General features: G+C 35.7%; 1 protein-coding gene across 1 annotated transcript in view; it reads right to left on the bottom strand.

Annotated features, from left to right (window-relative positions):
• The window catches only part of LOC306861867 (scavenger receptor cysteine-rich type 1 protein M130-like), a gene marked incomplete at both ends in the record, with an annotated part of 29,095 nt that extends 13,212 nt beyond the window's left edge, over positions 1-15,883 (bottom strand). The window contains 7 exons of the mRNA XM_079404354.1: positions 1,345-1,659; positions 1,751-1,834; positions 1,944-2,258; positions 2,383-2,694; positions 10,484-10,546; positions 13,231-13,293; positions 15,859-15,883. Coding sequence (XP_079260480.1) covers positions 1,345-1,659; positions 1,751-1,834; positions 1,944-2,258; positions 2,383-2,694; positions 10,484-10,546; positions 13,231-13,293; positions 15,859-15,883 — 1,177 coding nt within the window. The remainder of the gene's footprint in view (positions 1-1,344; positions 1,660-1,750; positions 1,835-1,943; positions 2,259-2,382; positions 2,695-10,483; positions 10,547-13,230; positions 13,294-15,858) is intronic.
• Positions 15,884-16,390: the final 507 nt, after the last annotated feature.

The raw sequence follows: 16,390 nt of genomic DNA, 5'->3' as shown, positions 1-16,390 counted from the left end.
TGAGAGCAATAGGCATATTACAAACAATATAAGACTAGTTTGAGATATTTTGGATTATCCTGAATTTAATGTAGATAATGGTTTTATTTTTTTCCTTGATTTCTGTAAGACCTTTGACTCTGTAGAGCATCAGTTTATTTTTGAGTCACTTATAAAATTTGGTTTTGGACATTTTTTTCACTAGTGCAATTAAAACTCTTTATCAGAACAGCAACGGTTCAATAAAACTGTTGGGTGGCACTTCTACTAGATTTAATTTATCCAGAGGGATTAGACAGGGTTGTCCTGTCTCTCCATATTTATTTTTGATAGTAAGTCAACTTCTTGCTAATCATATTAAAGCCAGCGCCGTTAAAGGTATGACTATTATTAATAGAGAACTAGTTATAACACAGTTAGCAGATGATACCACGCTTTTTCTCCAAAATGAAAACCAAATCCCCGTTGCAATTAAAGTAATTGAAGAGTTTTCTGAAGCATCTGGTGTCTATTTAAATGCAAAGAGGTGTGAACTCATGGCGGTCAAAGGATGCTCAGTGTCATCTTATTGTATCATTCCAGTCAAAACAGAGGTCAAATACCTAGGAATCATAATTAGTAAGAATCAACAGAATAGAAGTTCATTAAATTTTTATTCCAATTATCCAAAAAACTCAGAGGAAGTTAAATCAATGGCTTTCAAGAGATTTGTCATTAAGAGGGAGAGTTTTGATTTCCAAAGCAGAGGGTATATCCCGACTAATTTATACAGCTATCGCTCTTCAGGTTGATGATAAAATTTCAAAGGAGACAGATAAAATGTTTTTTAATTTTGTTTGGAAAAATAGGATCCATCATATTAGGAAAGCAGTTTTAATGAACTCATATGAAAATGGTGGTCTCAATTTCCTTGACTTCTCTATACTAAACAATACTTTTAAGATCAACTGGATTAGACAATTTGTTAAGTACCCAACCTCTGTTTGGAATATGATTCCCCTTCATATTTTATCTAGTCTGGGTGGCATAAAGTTTTTCTTGTTTGCAATTTTAATATTAACAAAATACCTGTGAAACTTTCGGCATTTCATCGTCAAGTTTTTCTTGCATGGAATTTGATTTACAAACATAATTTTTCACCACACCATTACTTTATTTGGAATAATAATGACATTTTATATATAAAAAAAAAAAATTGGTTTCGAAATAACATTGTTTTAGTAGACCGGTTATATACTATATGGAAAGATGTTCTTTTAGGCATTGTTGAAAACTTTAGATTCAGTAGTGTTATGCTGTGATGTGGACGAGTGAGTAGTTTAGAAAACTTTATTAAATAAAATCATTATTTACATTATTGTTTACCTGAGCACACGACTCCTACATCCTTCTTGTGTATGCAGTCATGTGTTCCCCAGCCTGAAGAAGAGCAGCTCCACAGGGACGTCTCATTCCCCTCACACTCCACATCATCCAGCCATATGGGTCCAGAACCAGGACCAAACCAGGCTGGTACCTGCTGGTTACTGAGGGCCACTCCACACTGCAGCTGTCTGCACACCACATGGGCATCTTTAATATCCCAGGAGTCATCACACACTGTCCCCCAGCCGCTGTGAAAAACCTCCAGCCTCCCTGCACAGTCTCCCCCAGAACCCACCAGCCTGATGGACCCACGACCTGATATTCAGAGAAAGAAAAACAGTGATTGTACATGCACATTTCTGATCACTAATAACTAAAGAATCTGCCCAGATGTTGATTTTCTCACCAAAGGTCTTTACTGACAGCTGTTGTGTGGAGCTGCAGTTGAGAGTTTGTGTTGTGCTGCAGTTCCTCAGATGAGCTTCACTCTCTAGAGAGAGTATTTATTTGTCATTCAATATTTATATAAAATATACTACATTTGTTAAAATGTGTAGTTTTATTCTGAAACCCATGACTTCAGTGTGGTGTGTGCTCACCAGAGCAGATGACTCCAACATCCCGTCTATGAGAACATTCAGCTCGACTCCATGAAGAGATGGAACATTCTGAGAGTTTTGTTTCATTCCCGTCACAATCAAACACATCAGCCCAGATTTCACCACTTCCCTCTCCAAACCAGCCTGATCCCACAACAGACACAGCAATCCCACAATTCAGCTGTCTACAGAGGACACTGGCAGCTCTCATATCCCAGCATGCATCACACACTGTGCCCCACTCATTAAGGAACTGAAGCTCCACTCTTCCAGAACAAGAGTCTGAACCATTTACCAGTTTGAGATCAGTGTAACCTGGACAAACAACTGACAGCTCTTTTAAACAGTATGAAACTAGTGTCAAGATAACTGAGCAATACAACAGCAGTGTATCACATATGTAATTTATCTAAAGAGATGTCAAATGTTAATACTCAACCTGAACAGATCACTCCCACATCATTGTCATGGGAACAGTTCTGTATCTGTGAAGATGATCGTGAACAGTCGTGTATCTGAGATTCATTTCCTCTGCACTGAATCTCCTCTGACCAAACACGGCCTTTCCCTTTGTCAAAAGCAGCTGCTCCCAGCACCTGTACAGGAGCCCCACAGTCCAGCTCTCTACACACAACCTCTGCATCCTGCTGGTCAAAGTCAGCATCACACACTGAACCCCATCCTTCTGTAGGAAGCATCTCCACTCTACCAGAGCACAGGTGAGACCCGTCCACAAGTCGAAGTCCTTTTCCTGAGTTGTTGAAATATAAGAACAGATTATTAATTAAACATATCAGCTGAGAAAACTCAGACTAGAGAAAACTGTCATTAAATTTAGATTTTTTTTTTAATTAATTCACTTAATCTGCACTAATTTTGTATGTAAGGTAACCCGGAGGTAACATGTTCGGTTCACTTAGTTTTGTCGTGGCCATGAGATCATTTTGTCAATGTACTGACATCCTTATGTCGTGGCTTCAAGATCCTGTTATTTAGGCTAATTATTATATTAACTATAGGCTACAGGCCCATGTGTGTGATGTAGACAGCATTTGAATGGAGTTTATCATGAATAAATGTTACATAAAGTAATAAAGTACATAAAATAAAAAAAGTCCTACAAGAAAACATTTTTATCCATCCCACAGTCTTGTAAGTCCATTAACTGATCATCTTTTTCTCGTAATATTTGTATATTATTATTATGATTGTTATTATTATGTATTTGATTTAGGCTATTTTCCCTTCATTTTGATCTATTTACTTTACATTCTGAACAGTTTTGTAAATAATATCTTACTGTAAATATCTGACATACCATGCTATATGACTCATGGGAATTTGTAATGAAGTGCAGTTTAAAGGTTGAATTTAATATATTTCATTTTATGTCGGCTAATTAATAGACTAGGCTATAATAATACATTTTAGTTGATGAATGAATCATTCGCGAAGTTTAATTTGTAAATGAAAAACACAACACGCTCATTTATCATCACATACGGGCATAAATACAATCATAATCATAAATAAGTCAAAACTTTATTGGTATAATTGTCAGGCGTTTACAGTATTTGCTAAATATATGGTAGCATAATAATACTATCATAATTATACAGAACGTTAATTAGGTAAAACGATACACGAACTGAAAGGGGAAATAAGCATATATAACAATAAATATAAAAATATAGCCCTAACCAGTTAATATAATAATATTATTATAATATTGTCATATTACAGTTATATAATAGTAATAATAATAATAATAAAATACAAATATATTAAATAAAAAGACACAATCAGTTAATGGATTTATAAGACTGTGGGATGGATAAAAAAGTTTTATCTATTTCTTATAATTCCAGGTTTTTATAGTCAACATAAAGATGTCTTTAATCTCGTGGCCACGACAAAACCGAACATGTCCCCTCCCGGTCACCGTATATGTATGTCATTTTATCTTCCATCCATAATTTTATAATCTTCATTAAATAAACAACGTAAATAAGATTGTCAAATCAGACTATCTGGATAAACAACAGACTTGACATATTTAATAGTGATTCTCTTCATCATTGTAAGATAATAAGGAATTAGGCTTAATATATTATGAACAAAACAATTAAACAGACTGCCTGTTTCATAAGATTGATAGTGATGTTTGTAAACACCAGCATAAGTTATTGTTTGAGTGAGAATTATGAAAGAGAGAGATGAAATAACAGTCTGAGGTTTGGAGCTGATTACCTGAACAGACGACACCAGCATCGAGATTATGATTACAGTACTGCTGTGCATACTGGCTGTTTGAACTGCAGTCTTTCAGTGCAGTCTCTGATCCACTACAGGATACATAAGACATTGAAATTGGTCCTAATCCTTGTCCAAAGTGAGCATTATATGTTGCTTTTACAGCCGTCCCACAGTCCAGCTCTCCACACACCACTGCAGCATCAGTAATATCCCAGTCCGCTTGACACACTGTTCCCCACTGACCAGCATTATAAACCTCCACTCGACCAGCACAGGGATTATTGCCATTCACAAACCTCACATTCACACTGTCTACACATGAGAGAGAGAGAGAGAGAGAGAGAGAGAGAGAGAGAGAGAGAGACAATTAGTGAACATACCAAACCAAACATAGTATGTAGTAAAGTGTAACATTACATGTAAATTATTTCAGCTCATTTTAATTATTGACCCTCAGTATGTACCTACCAGAGGTGATGAGTTTTACCATATAACACAGAAACATCAGCATCAGACAGCTCTTCATCTTCTCCTTCAGCTCGACACACACTGTTTCATCAACTCAGAGAACAGCACAAGTTTCTCCTCTGCTCCTCAAACACACTGAAGAAACTGGCTCCTGTCAGCCCCCTAAAGAGAGAGAGAGAGACTCACAGCTGCCAATGACACTCACTGTTACCTTATTAGACACAACAGAGGAAATCATCAAACACAATCAGTGACAAATCAGAAAGCAGCATTTTGATTTTCTCCATATATATCAATAAAGTGTCAGCGCTGATGAGCGGGACTCCTCCTCCAGCGTGAAGAGACACTTCACTGAGGACAGACTCGTGTCAGTCAGAAGTCAGTGTGGAGATAAAGTCACACTAAACTTAAAGCAGATTGATACAGAAACACTACAGCTTATATTCAGCATCAAACCTGAACCTGAACACAGCAGATACAAGCTCTGATCACTGACTGCTCACTTCAGACACTTACTAAAACTGTACTTCACACAGAAAGAAAGTTGATATTTACTATAAATATATACATTTTAATAAGCTGAACATTTAAAGTTATTTTGGGGATAATGTGCTTAAGGGAATTTTACTACAATGTTATGATATTCTAAAAAGAGCACAATTAACTTTCTTTTTACTTTAATAAAGTTATAAAATGAATTGGACTGTTTGTGTACAACAAATAGAGAGCTATTCAGACAAGATTTGTAAATAAACATTGGTTTCTATTCCAGAGATATTCATCTGATAGGCCTATTATATCAAAGACATTTCTATCTGTAGATGTGTTTAATACTGCATTGTGTAATTCATCCAGCAGATGGCAGCAGAACACTTCTTATTGTAAAGAGGAGCAGACAAGAGTCTTATACTTGTGTCTCCACATGAGGGAGATTCTCACTGTTCAATATTTTTCTGGACAGAAACTGTTCATTTCTTTGTTTACAGATGCATTATAGCAACATATATATATATATATATATATATATATATATATATATATATTCATGTAGAGCTCATTTCACAGCACATCATTTTATTCTTTGTCTGCTTCTATAATATATTATAATTAATACACAGCATGACAGAGTGACGTAAATACAGTAGCAGTGATATTTATCGTATTTTTATTTGGTTCTCATAATAATCATTTATACAGAAAAAAAACTCTTATTTTCCAACTCTTGATATTTTAGATATCTTGAGAGAGAATTAACAGAATTTAAATTAAATTAATTTTGTTTTAATGATATTTAATGGGCCTTAATTTTGAAAGAATTTTAAAACATTAATCTGTGTTAAATTTAAATTACCAGTGTACTAACACATTTTTAGTACAATCCATTTTTTTTTTTTAAATTATAATGAAGTTTAGAAGAAAAATAAACACAGTATATATTATAATTTTTAAACACTTTCAAAATACATAAAAAAAATAATTTTGGAAAACACACTTCAGCTGAAATGAAAGTCAATTATTTTACATGTGCTTTAGTATATTAATCAATACATTAACATAACTACCTCTTTAAAGAATGACGCACATTTTATTTTTTTATTTAAATTTTTATTTAAAATGTAAGTAAAACTTAATTGCACAATATTACAAAGCACATGTTTAAGTGCACTTAAAGTGTGTTAAGAAACATAAAGTGAGTACTCAGTTTAGATATACTTAAGTGCCCTTTAATTTGATGTATAATAAGTGCACATTAAGCACACTTCTTCCTGCCGTCAAGGACAGAAGGGATATAAACTTCTAAACATACCTGCTTTAGCATCTGTCCTGTGGGGAAGGGTCTCAGGTGTGTATCAGTCTATCTTCACTGTCCCCAGTAAGAAATTTGAGTCATATGGTCTCCATTTCACTTCAGTTATGAGCCGACTCAACACCATCTTCAAGAGTTCAGTTCATGACAGATCAGTGTTGTGCAAACTACTAAATTACTAATGGAATTTAAATCTTAAATCTTCGATTTTGAACAGTTAGCAACACATTTTATAAACATTTCTTCAGAAGTATTTAATATTTATATTATATTTTTGTTACTAATTGTCCCGTGTCAGTTCTGTTCTGTTTTTGGTAAGCCTCTGATTAGCTCACACTTCTGTTCCTTTGATTACTCCCTGCAGCATATATTACAGTTTCTTTAGTTTTTGGTCTTGTGTTGATGTTATGATGATGTTTTATGGTTGTGCCAATGTGTTTTTTTAGTTCCAGAGTTCATTAAAATTCCTTTGTTTCTATTTAATCTGGTCGTTTGGGTTGTAAGGCTCCACCCATCCGGCCCAAAGAAGGTCTCCGGTGGTGGATGAAGGTTTCCTGCGTGCTCGGTCTTTCCAAATGTGCAAAGTTCTTCAATTTTAATTAAACTTTAATCTGACTCCATTTTATCATTTAATCTGACTCCATTTCTTTATGACCTCGTATTTAACTTGAAATACAAATTGATTGCTTGTCCATTTCTAATTTATTATTCTGATATTTGATTATTCTAGTTAACTCTTAACTTTATATTTACTCGTTCATTCGGTTACTCATGTCTTTAACAAGGATGCAACGTAATCTACTAGAGTCAATAATTACAGAGTAAAACAGAATAAGGTCAAATGTAACAATTTATTATCAGTCAGGTAAATACTGTATGTATCATGTCAATTCCACAGCAATTCAAAGAGATCAAATCATATCAATACAAAACATCGAATTCTCAAAGATAAATCTATGAGTAAAGAATGCATACCTGACTTTATAGTAATACATAGTATGAGCATTGAGACATACCACACCACGGGCGTCTGGTTACAGAATCGCCCCGATCCTTTTGCCACATTTCTTTAAGTACTTCAGACCAGAATAAACATCCCCCAAACTCGAGACAGGAACTAACAATTGTAATTTGCAATTTAATCAAGTCGAGTTGGCACCTTTTGGGACAGAAGGTAATTTGCATGAAAACCATTAGGTGCGGTCCGCCCTCTACAGTATGCAAAATGTCTCTGAACTCTTAGGATTTGTATTACCTTTTAGTTTACTTCTTATAAGAATGAGACCATTATACCAGTCGCCCTGAGACAATTCAAATGATACCAAACATGACTGTAAATAACACTTGCATTAATGTAGAATATTACATTCTTCTATTGATCATTCTGAGTGAGTGAAGGAAAGGAACTGATGCATATGTGAGAGAGGCATTTTCTTGTATTCTCTCTCAGTGGGGTGTGGAGACAGATGTCTGTATGTTAATGCACTGTGTGTGTGTGTTGTCCATCTCAGGAGTTCAAAGTGTCTGAGTTTCTGTAATCCTTACAGGGTTATATACACAGTTACCTTTAAACTAATACACATAAAAGAAGAATATTTAATGCAGTTCTGTGTAACTCGTCCAGTGCTGTCCATTAATGAAGAGATCATTGTTTAGTGTGATCATTGTTCTCACACACATTATAAGCTCTTAAAGGTAACATTAAACAGATAAAGTGACATTTTTGTCTGTACAGCCCTTAAAGGAACAGTGTGAAAAATAACTAAAAAGCAAAAATATATTGTAGAAATAGATTATATAATAACAGACCTGCAGAATCATCATCACACACATCATCACATCACAGACTCTTCAAGACTGAGAAACTTTTATGTCGTTTCACTGAATTAGTTTCCATAGGAGTAAAATGTATTTTATGTAATTATTAATTTAACCAACGTTTAACTCATTAAGTGCTTCAAATTGCATACTGTTAACAAAATCAATGTTGAAACATTTGCAGTTATCCTACTGTACTAATAAAACAATATTACAACACAACATAATTACATAAGCACAGTGAATAACTGCACACAGTGCATACATTACAATGCATATCTTTATTCAGATTTCAGAATGAACACTTTGATATTTGTAATACATGTTGAGATGTCTCGTTCAAATATTCACTTCTACAATGAATATGAATGTATTTTTTTAATAAGAAGGAGAAATTACCAACATTAAGCAACCATTTACAGGCTTAGAACATCTGCATTGTAAGAATGTATAGTTGTAACGTTTCCATCCTTTAAAGGAATCCAGGGATAACCAAAAAGTTATTTTAATAAGAAACACGATCTCAAAACAAAGGTTACACTTCATGACAGGACAAAGACTCAAGGGAAACTGAGGACTTTAAAAGGAACCGGAACAAACGAGTAAACGAGATAATTAATTGGAACACAGGTGAAAAGACTAAAAGATGATTAACAAATAACAGGAAACAAGAACAGGAAGAACCAAATAAGGGCAAAAGGGAACTAAACAGAAACAGACACGTAACAATAGTGAGGTTTCAGATATAAATATTCTGACTTGTTAGGTGACGTATTCGAATTTCGTTTTTTTTAACTGATTACATTTGATTACTTTTCTAAATTTCTAATGTTTTCAACTGTTAATCATTTTCAAACATGTAAACCAGACAGGGTTAAACTTACAGTAGAACTCAACACTAATATCTGTCAGACTTTCGAAATCCTTCATCACTTGAATTAAGATTATAATATTTTAATTTTAAACGAGACATTGGATGCAAAATATCTTCATTTATATATAAATGTATATATAGCAGTATGTGGACACAACCCTACAATGATAAAAATTCACACCTTTTTTTAATCCCCAAAAACCTAAACCGTTAATCTTTAAAAATAAAGCATACACATAAACCCATATAGGAAATATAAGAGTTATCGGATAAGCATGTTATAAACTTCTGAAAAATTGCTGTTTCATATTTTAGAGCAGTCACTGCAATTCAGTTAATCAGTTAATCAAAGAAATCAGTTAAATCTGTATGTGGGAGTGTGTGTGAAAGAAATCAGATGTAACCCCCTTTGTAATCATTAACATTTTCATGAGTAACTGTAATTTAATTACAGTTTTTTTTTTTCTTAGTAACTGTAACTAATTACAATTACTTTTATTTTGTAATTAAATTACGTAATTCCGTTACATGTAACTAGTTACTCCCCAACACTGGATGTAATAATGAACATAGCAGTCATCATTTACTCCCAACATCTGAGCCGCTGAAGATGCAGAGGATTGACTTTACTTTCGTTTTGAAGGGAATGCGCCGATCCCCGATCTGCCTAAATGCGTCCATGTTCGCACGAATCATTCGTGATCCAGCTTCATCTACAAAAGAAGTGAGTATAAGGGTTTTTTATGAATCTTTGCAAATCACCTTTCCTAAAAACATGCTAGTTAGCCAGTTTCGCGGATAAAGTAAACCGTACTGCTCGTCACTCCACAGAAGATAGGGGCGGGGCGAGCAGAGCTCATTAGCATTTAAAGCAACATGGACTAGAATGGCTTGCTGAAAACAGAGCTGATTTTGACTGGGTAAAAAGGTGCTTTTTACACTACCATTGAGAAATTTTAACCAAAGTATGTTATAGACTTTTCATTGAGACCCTAAAGAATAATATCAACTTGTGGAAAATGGGCATCTGATGACCCTTTTAATACAAAAAAGTGAGAAACACAAAAACCTGAGATTTGACATCAATAACAATATCACTCAAAGCTTTTAAGAGTTCAAATTTTTTGAGCTGAGTCAGCTGTAATCATTAGGCCATCTTCTTTGTTGGACTCCTCCTCCACATCATCATAATCTGTTATTAAAATCAAATCATGTCAAATGTGGATGAATATATATTTTTTTAATTTAAAATTTTAAAGATTATTAAAATATAAATAAAGATAACATAATGAGAACAATAGGGTTATAGTAATTTACCCAACAGGTTTCTCACATCTTCACTGACACTCATCACATCATCATACTCCTCCTGAACTCTCTCTGATCAAGAATGACATAAAAACATGTCTTATTAGTTTATAAAACTCTTTATTCTGCATTAGCCTATATGAGTGGCTTTGGAATATAAATCGCAACACGTTTCAGATTAAAAAAATCTGAAAAAAAAAAACTTTTATTTCTGAAAATATCACATTTAGGAGGCTTATAACGAGTGGTTCCCTGCATTATTACAGCAAAACGCGTGATTACAGTCTACTGAGCCGCTGCAATGGAGCAGCTCTAATGCTGTTAATTCACAGACTCTCCTCAGCGAAGGCGGTCGCATTTTTTCCTCCCTCTCCTCCCCTTACCTTCCCTTCCCTGCTTTGCTCTCTCGTCTCGTCTATTGTCTATTGTCTATTGTCTAATACTTGAGAGACTCTCTCTGCACTGCTCTCCAAACTGAAAAATCATGGATTTGATCAACTGGTCTCTCAATGCAATTGACAATTTTCTCGACGAGAAGTTTAGGTTCGGGGGAACCTGATTGTCCCAGCGGAACTTTCGCAGCTGGATATACGATGGACGCATGGGAAAGGTGGCAGGTCGTGTGTCTGGCGGCTCTTTCCGTGGAGGACATTGAAGATATCTACCTATTCGGAACCATGATAACAGGTCTTCTGCTGATTGGATTAGGCTTTGCCCTGGGTTATCGTAAAATTCAGGAAACGGGTACAGCTGTCAAAAGCCTCACTAGGCTGCCCGTTATGATTGAAGCAGTGGGCAGAGCGGTCAGCCTATTAACCGCAATATGGAGTCTATCACGGAGAAGCTTTCGGATTTGAAAAGAAAAATTGATGCATTTGGAGACCAGAATGGACAAAGAGAGGTGCCGTGAAAATTGGAATACGGCTACTCGCACCAAGACTAAACAATCTTATCTTCTTTCGGCTCTCTCAAAACAGCACGGCTTCAGACAAGGTCGTGTTGGGAAACAACCCGGGAAGAGCACTGCAGTGTGACGCTCTTGCATTCCTTCTTCCCTTCCACAGACACCTGCGGATTGTTGACTCTGTCTGGGTCCTGATCAAGGCTGTGTCCATAGCAACGTGCTGTGTCGCTATCACATTCTGCGGACTGAGACAACTTGATTTGTATGCCAGCGTGGCGGCTCCACAGGCACATACACATACGCACATACGCAGATATGCATTCACCTCCTAACCTCGATCCCTTGCCTTCGCCGCTTTGTTCCGCCAGCCTGACAAGCGGGGTCCGACCGGCGCCGAGAATGGCTGCAGGACCGGATGGCTGCTTGCCAGAACTGGATTACTACCCTGTTGCAGTCGTGTGACTATGTTGTTGATTGACTATGTGCTTTTTGTTGCTGGGGTGTTTTTTCTGTTCTCACACTGTACCCTCATAAGAATATAGTCTGTGAATTATTTTTTTTCTCCCTCCTCTCCTCATGTCAAGCTGTATCTCTTCCTATAATACCTACATTTCACTGCTGGTTATACTCTGTATGATTATGTATGTGACAAATAAAATTACTTACTTAGCTGTCTGAATAATTTTTGGTTGATTGTAATCCATTATATACCTTTCTATCAAAGTTATCTTGCATTATCAAGCTAAATTTGTTCTGACACAGTTTAACTCTGAGTTCGTCATATTTTATTATGACATTTTCTAAACTATAGCGAATAAACTGTGGTAATGTGAGAAATGTTGAAGGTGTCTGAATAAATTTTGATTTGACTGTTTCTATTTGATAAAGGAAGTTAACCAACTAACATTATACATACTCTTCTGGTTTCTGTACCCAATATTTAAACATTTACAAATGCAATGAAAATATCGGTATCGGTACTCGGTATCGGCAAGTACCAAAAATAAAAGTTTCGGTATCGGGCGAGTACTGGAAAAAGTGGTATCGATACATCCCTAAAGAAAAGCATTTTTTTCCGGTGTACAGAAACACTGCAGCTTATATTCAGCATCAAAGCCTGAACCTGAACACAACAGATACAAACACTAATGACTGACTGCTCACTTACTGAAACTGTTTAAATAGTTTATTTTTGCTATAAATTTATAAATTATAATAAACTGAAAATTTTAAAAAAAGTTATTTTTGAAAAAAAAATATATATATATATTTGGGGGATTTTACTTGACCATTATGTTCTAATCAAGAGCACAATAAACAATATGTTAATACATTAAAGTAAACCGTACTGCTCGTCACTCCACAGAAGATAGGGGCGGGGCGAGCAGAGCTCATTAGCATTTAAAGCAACATGGACTAGAATGGCTTGCTGAAAACAGAGCTGATTTTGACTGGGTAAAAAGGTGCTTTTTACACTACCATTGAGAAATTTTAACCAAAGTATGTTATAGACTTTTCATTGAGACCCTAAAGAATAATATCAACTTGTGGAAAATGGGCATCTGATGACCCTTTTAATACAAAAAAGTGAGAAACACAAAAACCTGAGATTTGACATCAATAACAATATCACTCAAAGCTTTTAAGAGTTCAAATTTTTTGAGCTGAGTCAGCTGTAATCATTAGGCCATCTTCTTTGTTGGACTCCTCCTCCACATCATCATAATCTGTTATTAAAATCAAATCATGTCAAATGTGGATGAATATATATTTTTTTTATTTAAAATTTTAAAGATTATTAAAATATAAATAAAGATAACATAATGAGAACACTAGGGTTATAGTAACTTACCCAACAGGTTTCTCACATCTTCACTGACACTCATCACATCATCATACTCCTCCTGAACTCTCTCTGATCAAGAATGACATAAAAACATGTCTTATTAGTTTATAAAACTCTTTATTCTGCATTAGCCTATATGAGTGGCTTTGGAATATAAATTGCAACACGTTTCAGATTAAAAAAATCTGAAAAAAAAAAACTTTTATTTCTGAAAATATCACATTTAGGAGGCTTATAACGAGTGGTTCCCTGCATTATTACAGCAAAACGCGTGATTACAGTCTACTGAGCCGCTGCAATGGAGCAGCTCTAATGCTGTTAATTCACAGACTCTCCTCAGCGAAGGCGGTCGCATTTTTTCCTCCCTCTCCTCCCCTTACCTTCCCTTCCCTGCTTTGCTCTCTCGTCTTGTCTATTGTCTATTGTCTATTGTCTAATACTTGAGAGACTCTCTCTGCACTGCTCTCCAAACTGAAAAATCATGGATTTGATCAACTGGTCTCTCAATGCAATTGACAATTTTCTCGACGAGAAGTTTAGGTTCGGGGGAACCTGATTGTCCCAGCGGAACTTTCGCAGCTGGATATACGATGGACGCATGGGAAAGGTGGCAGGTCGTGTGTCTGGCGGCTCTTTCCGTGGAGGACATTGAAGATATCTACCTATTCGGAACCATGATAACAGGTCTTCTGCTGATTGGATTAGGCTTTGCCCTGGGTTATCGTAAAATTCAGGAAACGGGTACAGCTGTCAAAAGCCTCACTATGCTGCCCGTTATGATTGAAGCAGTGGGCAGAGCGGTCAGCCTATTAACCGCAATATGGAGTCTATCACGGAGAAGCTTTCGGATTTGAAAAGAAAAATTGATGGATTTGGAGACCAGAATGGACAAAGAGAGGTGCCGTGAAAATTGGAATACGGCTACTCGCACCAAGACTAAACAATCTTATCTTCTTTCGGCTCTCTCAAAACAGCACGGCTTCAGACAAGGTCGTGTTGGGAAACAACCCGGGAAGAGCACTGCAGTGTGACGCTCTTGCATTCCTTCTTCCCTTCCACAGACACCTGCGGATTGTTGACTCTGTCTGGGTCCTGATCAAGGCTGTGTCCATAGCAACGTGCTGTGTCGCTATCACATTCTGCGGACTGAGACAACTTGATTTGTATGCCAGCGTGGCGGCTCCACAGGCACATACACATACGCACATACACAGATATGCATTCACCTCCTAACCTCGATCCCTTGCCTTCGCCGCTTTGTTCCGCCAGCCTGACAAGCGGGGTCCGACCGGCGCCGAGAATGGCTGCAGGACCGGATGGCTGCTTGCCAGAACTGGATTACTACCCTGTTGCAGTCGTGTGACTATGTTGTTGATTGACTATGTGCTTTTTGTTGCTGGGGTGTTTTTTCTGTTCTCACACTGTACCCTCATAAGAATATAGTCTGTGAATTATTTTTTTTCTCCCTCCTCTCCTCATGTCAAGCTGTATCTCTTCCTATAATACCTACATTTCACTGCTGGTTATACTCTGTATGATTATGTATGTGACAAATAAAATTACTTACTTAGCTGTCTGAATAATTTTTGGTTGATTGTAATCCATTATATACCTTTCTATCAAAGTTATCTTGCATTATCAAGCTAAATTTGTTCTGACACAGTTTAACTCTGAGTTCGTCATATTTTATTATGACATTTTCTAAACTATAGCGAATAAACTGTGGTAATGTGAGAAATGTTGAAGGTGTCTGAATAAATTTTGATTTGACTGTTTCTATTTGATAAAGGAAGTTAACCAACTAACATTATACATACTCTTCTGGTTTCTGTACCCAATATTTAAACATTTACAAATGCAATGAAAATATCGGTATCGGTACTCGGTATCGGCAGGTACCAAAAATAAAAGTTTCGGTATCGGGCGAGTACTGGAAAAAGTGGTATCGATACATCCCTAAAGAAAAGTATTTTTTTCCGGTGTACAGAAACACTGCAGCTTATATTCAGCATCAAAGCCTGAACCTGAACACAACAGATACAAACACTAATGACTGACTGCTCACTTACTGAAACTGTTTAAATAGTTTATTTTTGCTATAAATTATAATAAACTGAAAATTTAAAAAAAAGTTATTTTTGAAAAAAAAAAATATATATATATTTGGGGGATTTTACTTGACCATTATGTTCTAATCAAGAGCACAATAAACAGTATGTTAATACATTATAAAATGAACTGGACTGAATGCGTACAACATAGCAAAGGCTATTCAGACAAGATTTATAAATAAACATTGGTTTCTGTTCTAAAGATATCAATTTGCCATTATATCAAAGACATTTGTATAAGTGTGTTTAACACTACATTGTGTAATTCATCCAGCAGATGGGAGCAAAACGTTTCTTTTTGTAAAGAGGAGCAGACAAGAGTCTTTTCCTTGTGTCACCACATGAGGGAGCTTCTCATTTTTCTGGACAGAAAATGTTAATTTATTTGTTCACATCTACATTACAGCTAAAAATATAGTTTATTTCATGTAGAGCATTTTCTCTTTTTTTGACCATTCTTTGTAAACCCTATGGGTTGTGTAGGAAAATCCCAGTAGATCAGGATTTACTGGAATACTCAGACCAGCCAGTCTGGCACCAACAGCCATGTCACTTTCAAAGTCACTTAAAACAGCTTCCTCATTCTGATGCCCAGTTTGAACTTTAGCAGATTGTCTTGTCCATGTCTACATGCCTAAATGCATCAAGGCATGATTGGCTGATTAGATACAGTATTTGCATTAACGAGCAGTTGAAGTGTCCAGTGAGTGTTTATATTAACACAGAGGTAACAAAATGGGAACTCTGTTTAGTGGATACTTATCTACAATCAACCAAAATAAAACATGCAATTATATACTATTGTTTGTAAGCAATAAATAAGCTTTTATTAAGTTATTTATTTTATTAATAAAAGTTAAACTTTTATTCATTTTTTTTTCATGACTGCAGGTAAGGACAATTTCCAACAAAAGAATTTAAAAAATACCCAAAAGTATGAAATTGCCTTGACGTCACACAACAGGCAATTACGCTTGTTTTACAGTATATTGATGGATGTGACATGAGCTGCACTGGGGTTCTAATGATCTGTTATTAAGCATTATTAATTCACA

This window comes from Barbus barbus, assembly GCF_936440315.1.
Source record: "Barbus barbus genome assembly, chromosome: 42".
Taxonomy (NCBI): domain Eukaryota; kingdom Metazoa; phylum Chordata; class Actinopteri; order Cypriniformes; family Cyprinidae; genus Barbus; species Barbus barbus.
The sequence above is the reverse complement of the archived record's forward strand: the minus strand, read 5'-3'. Positions and strand labels throughout refer to the sequence as shown.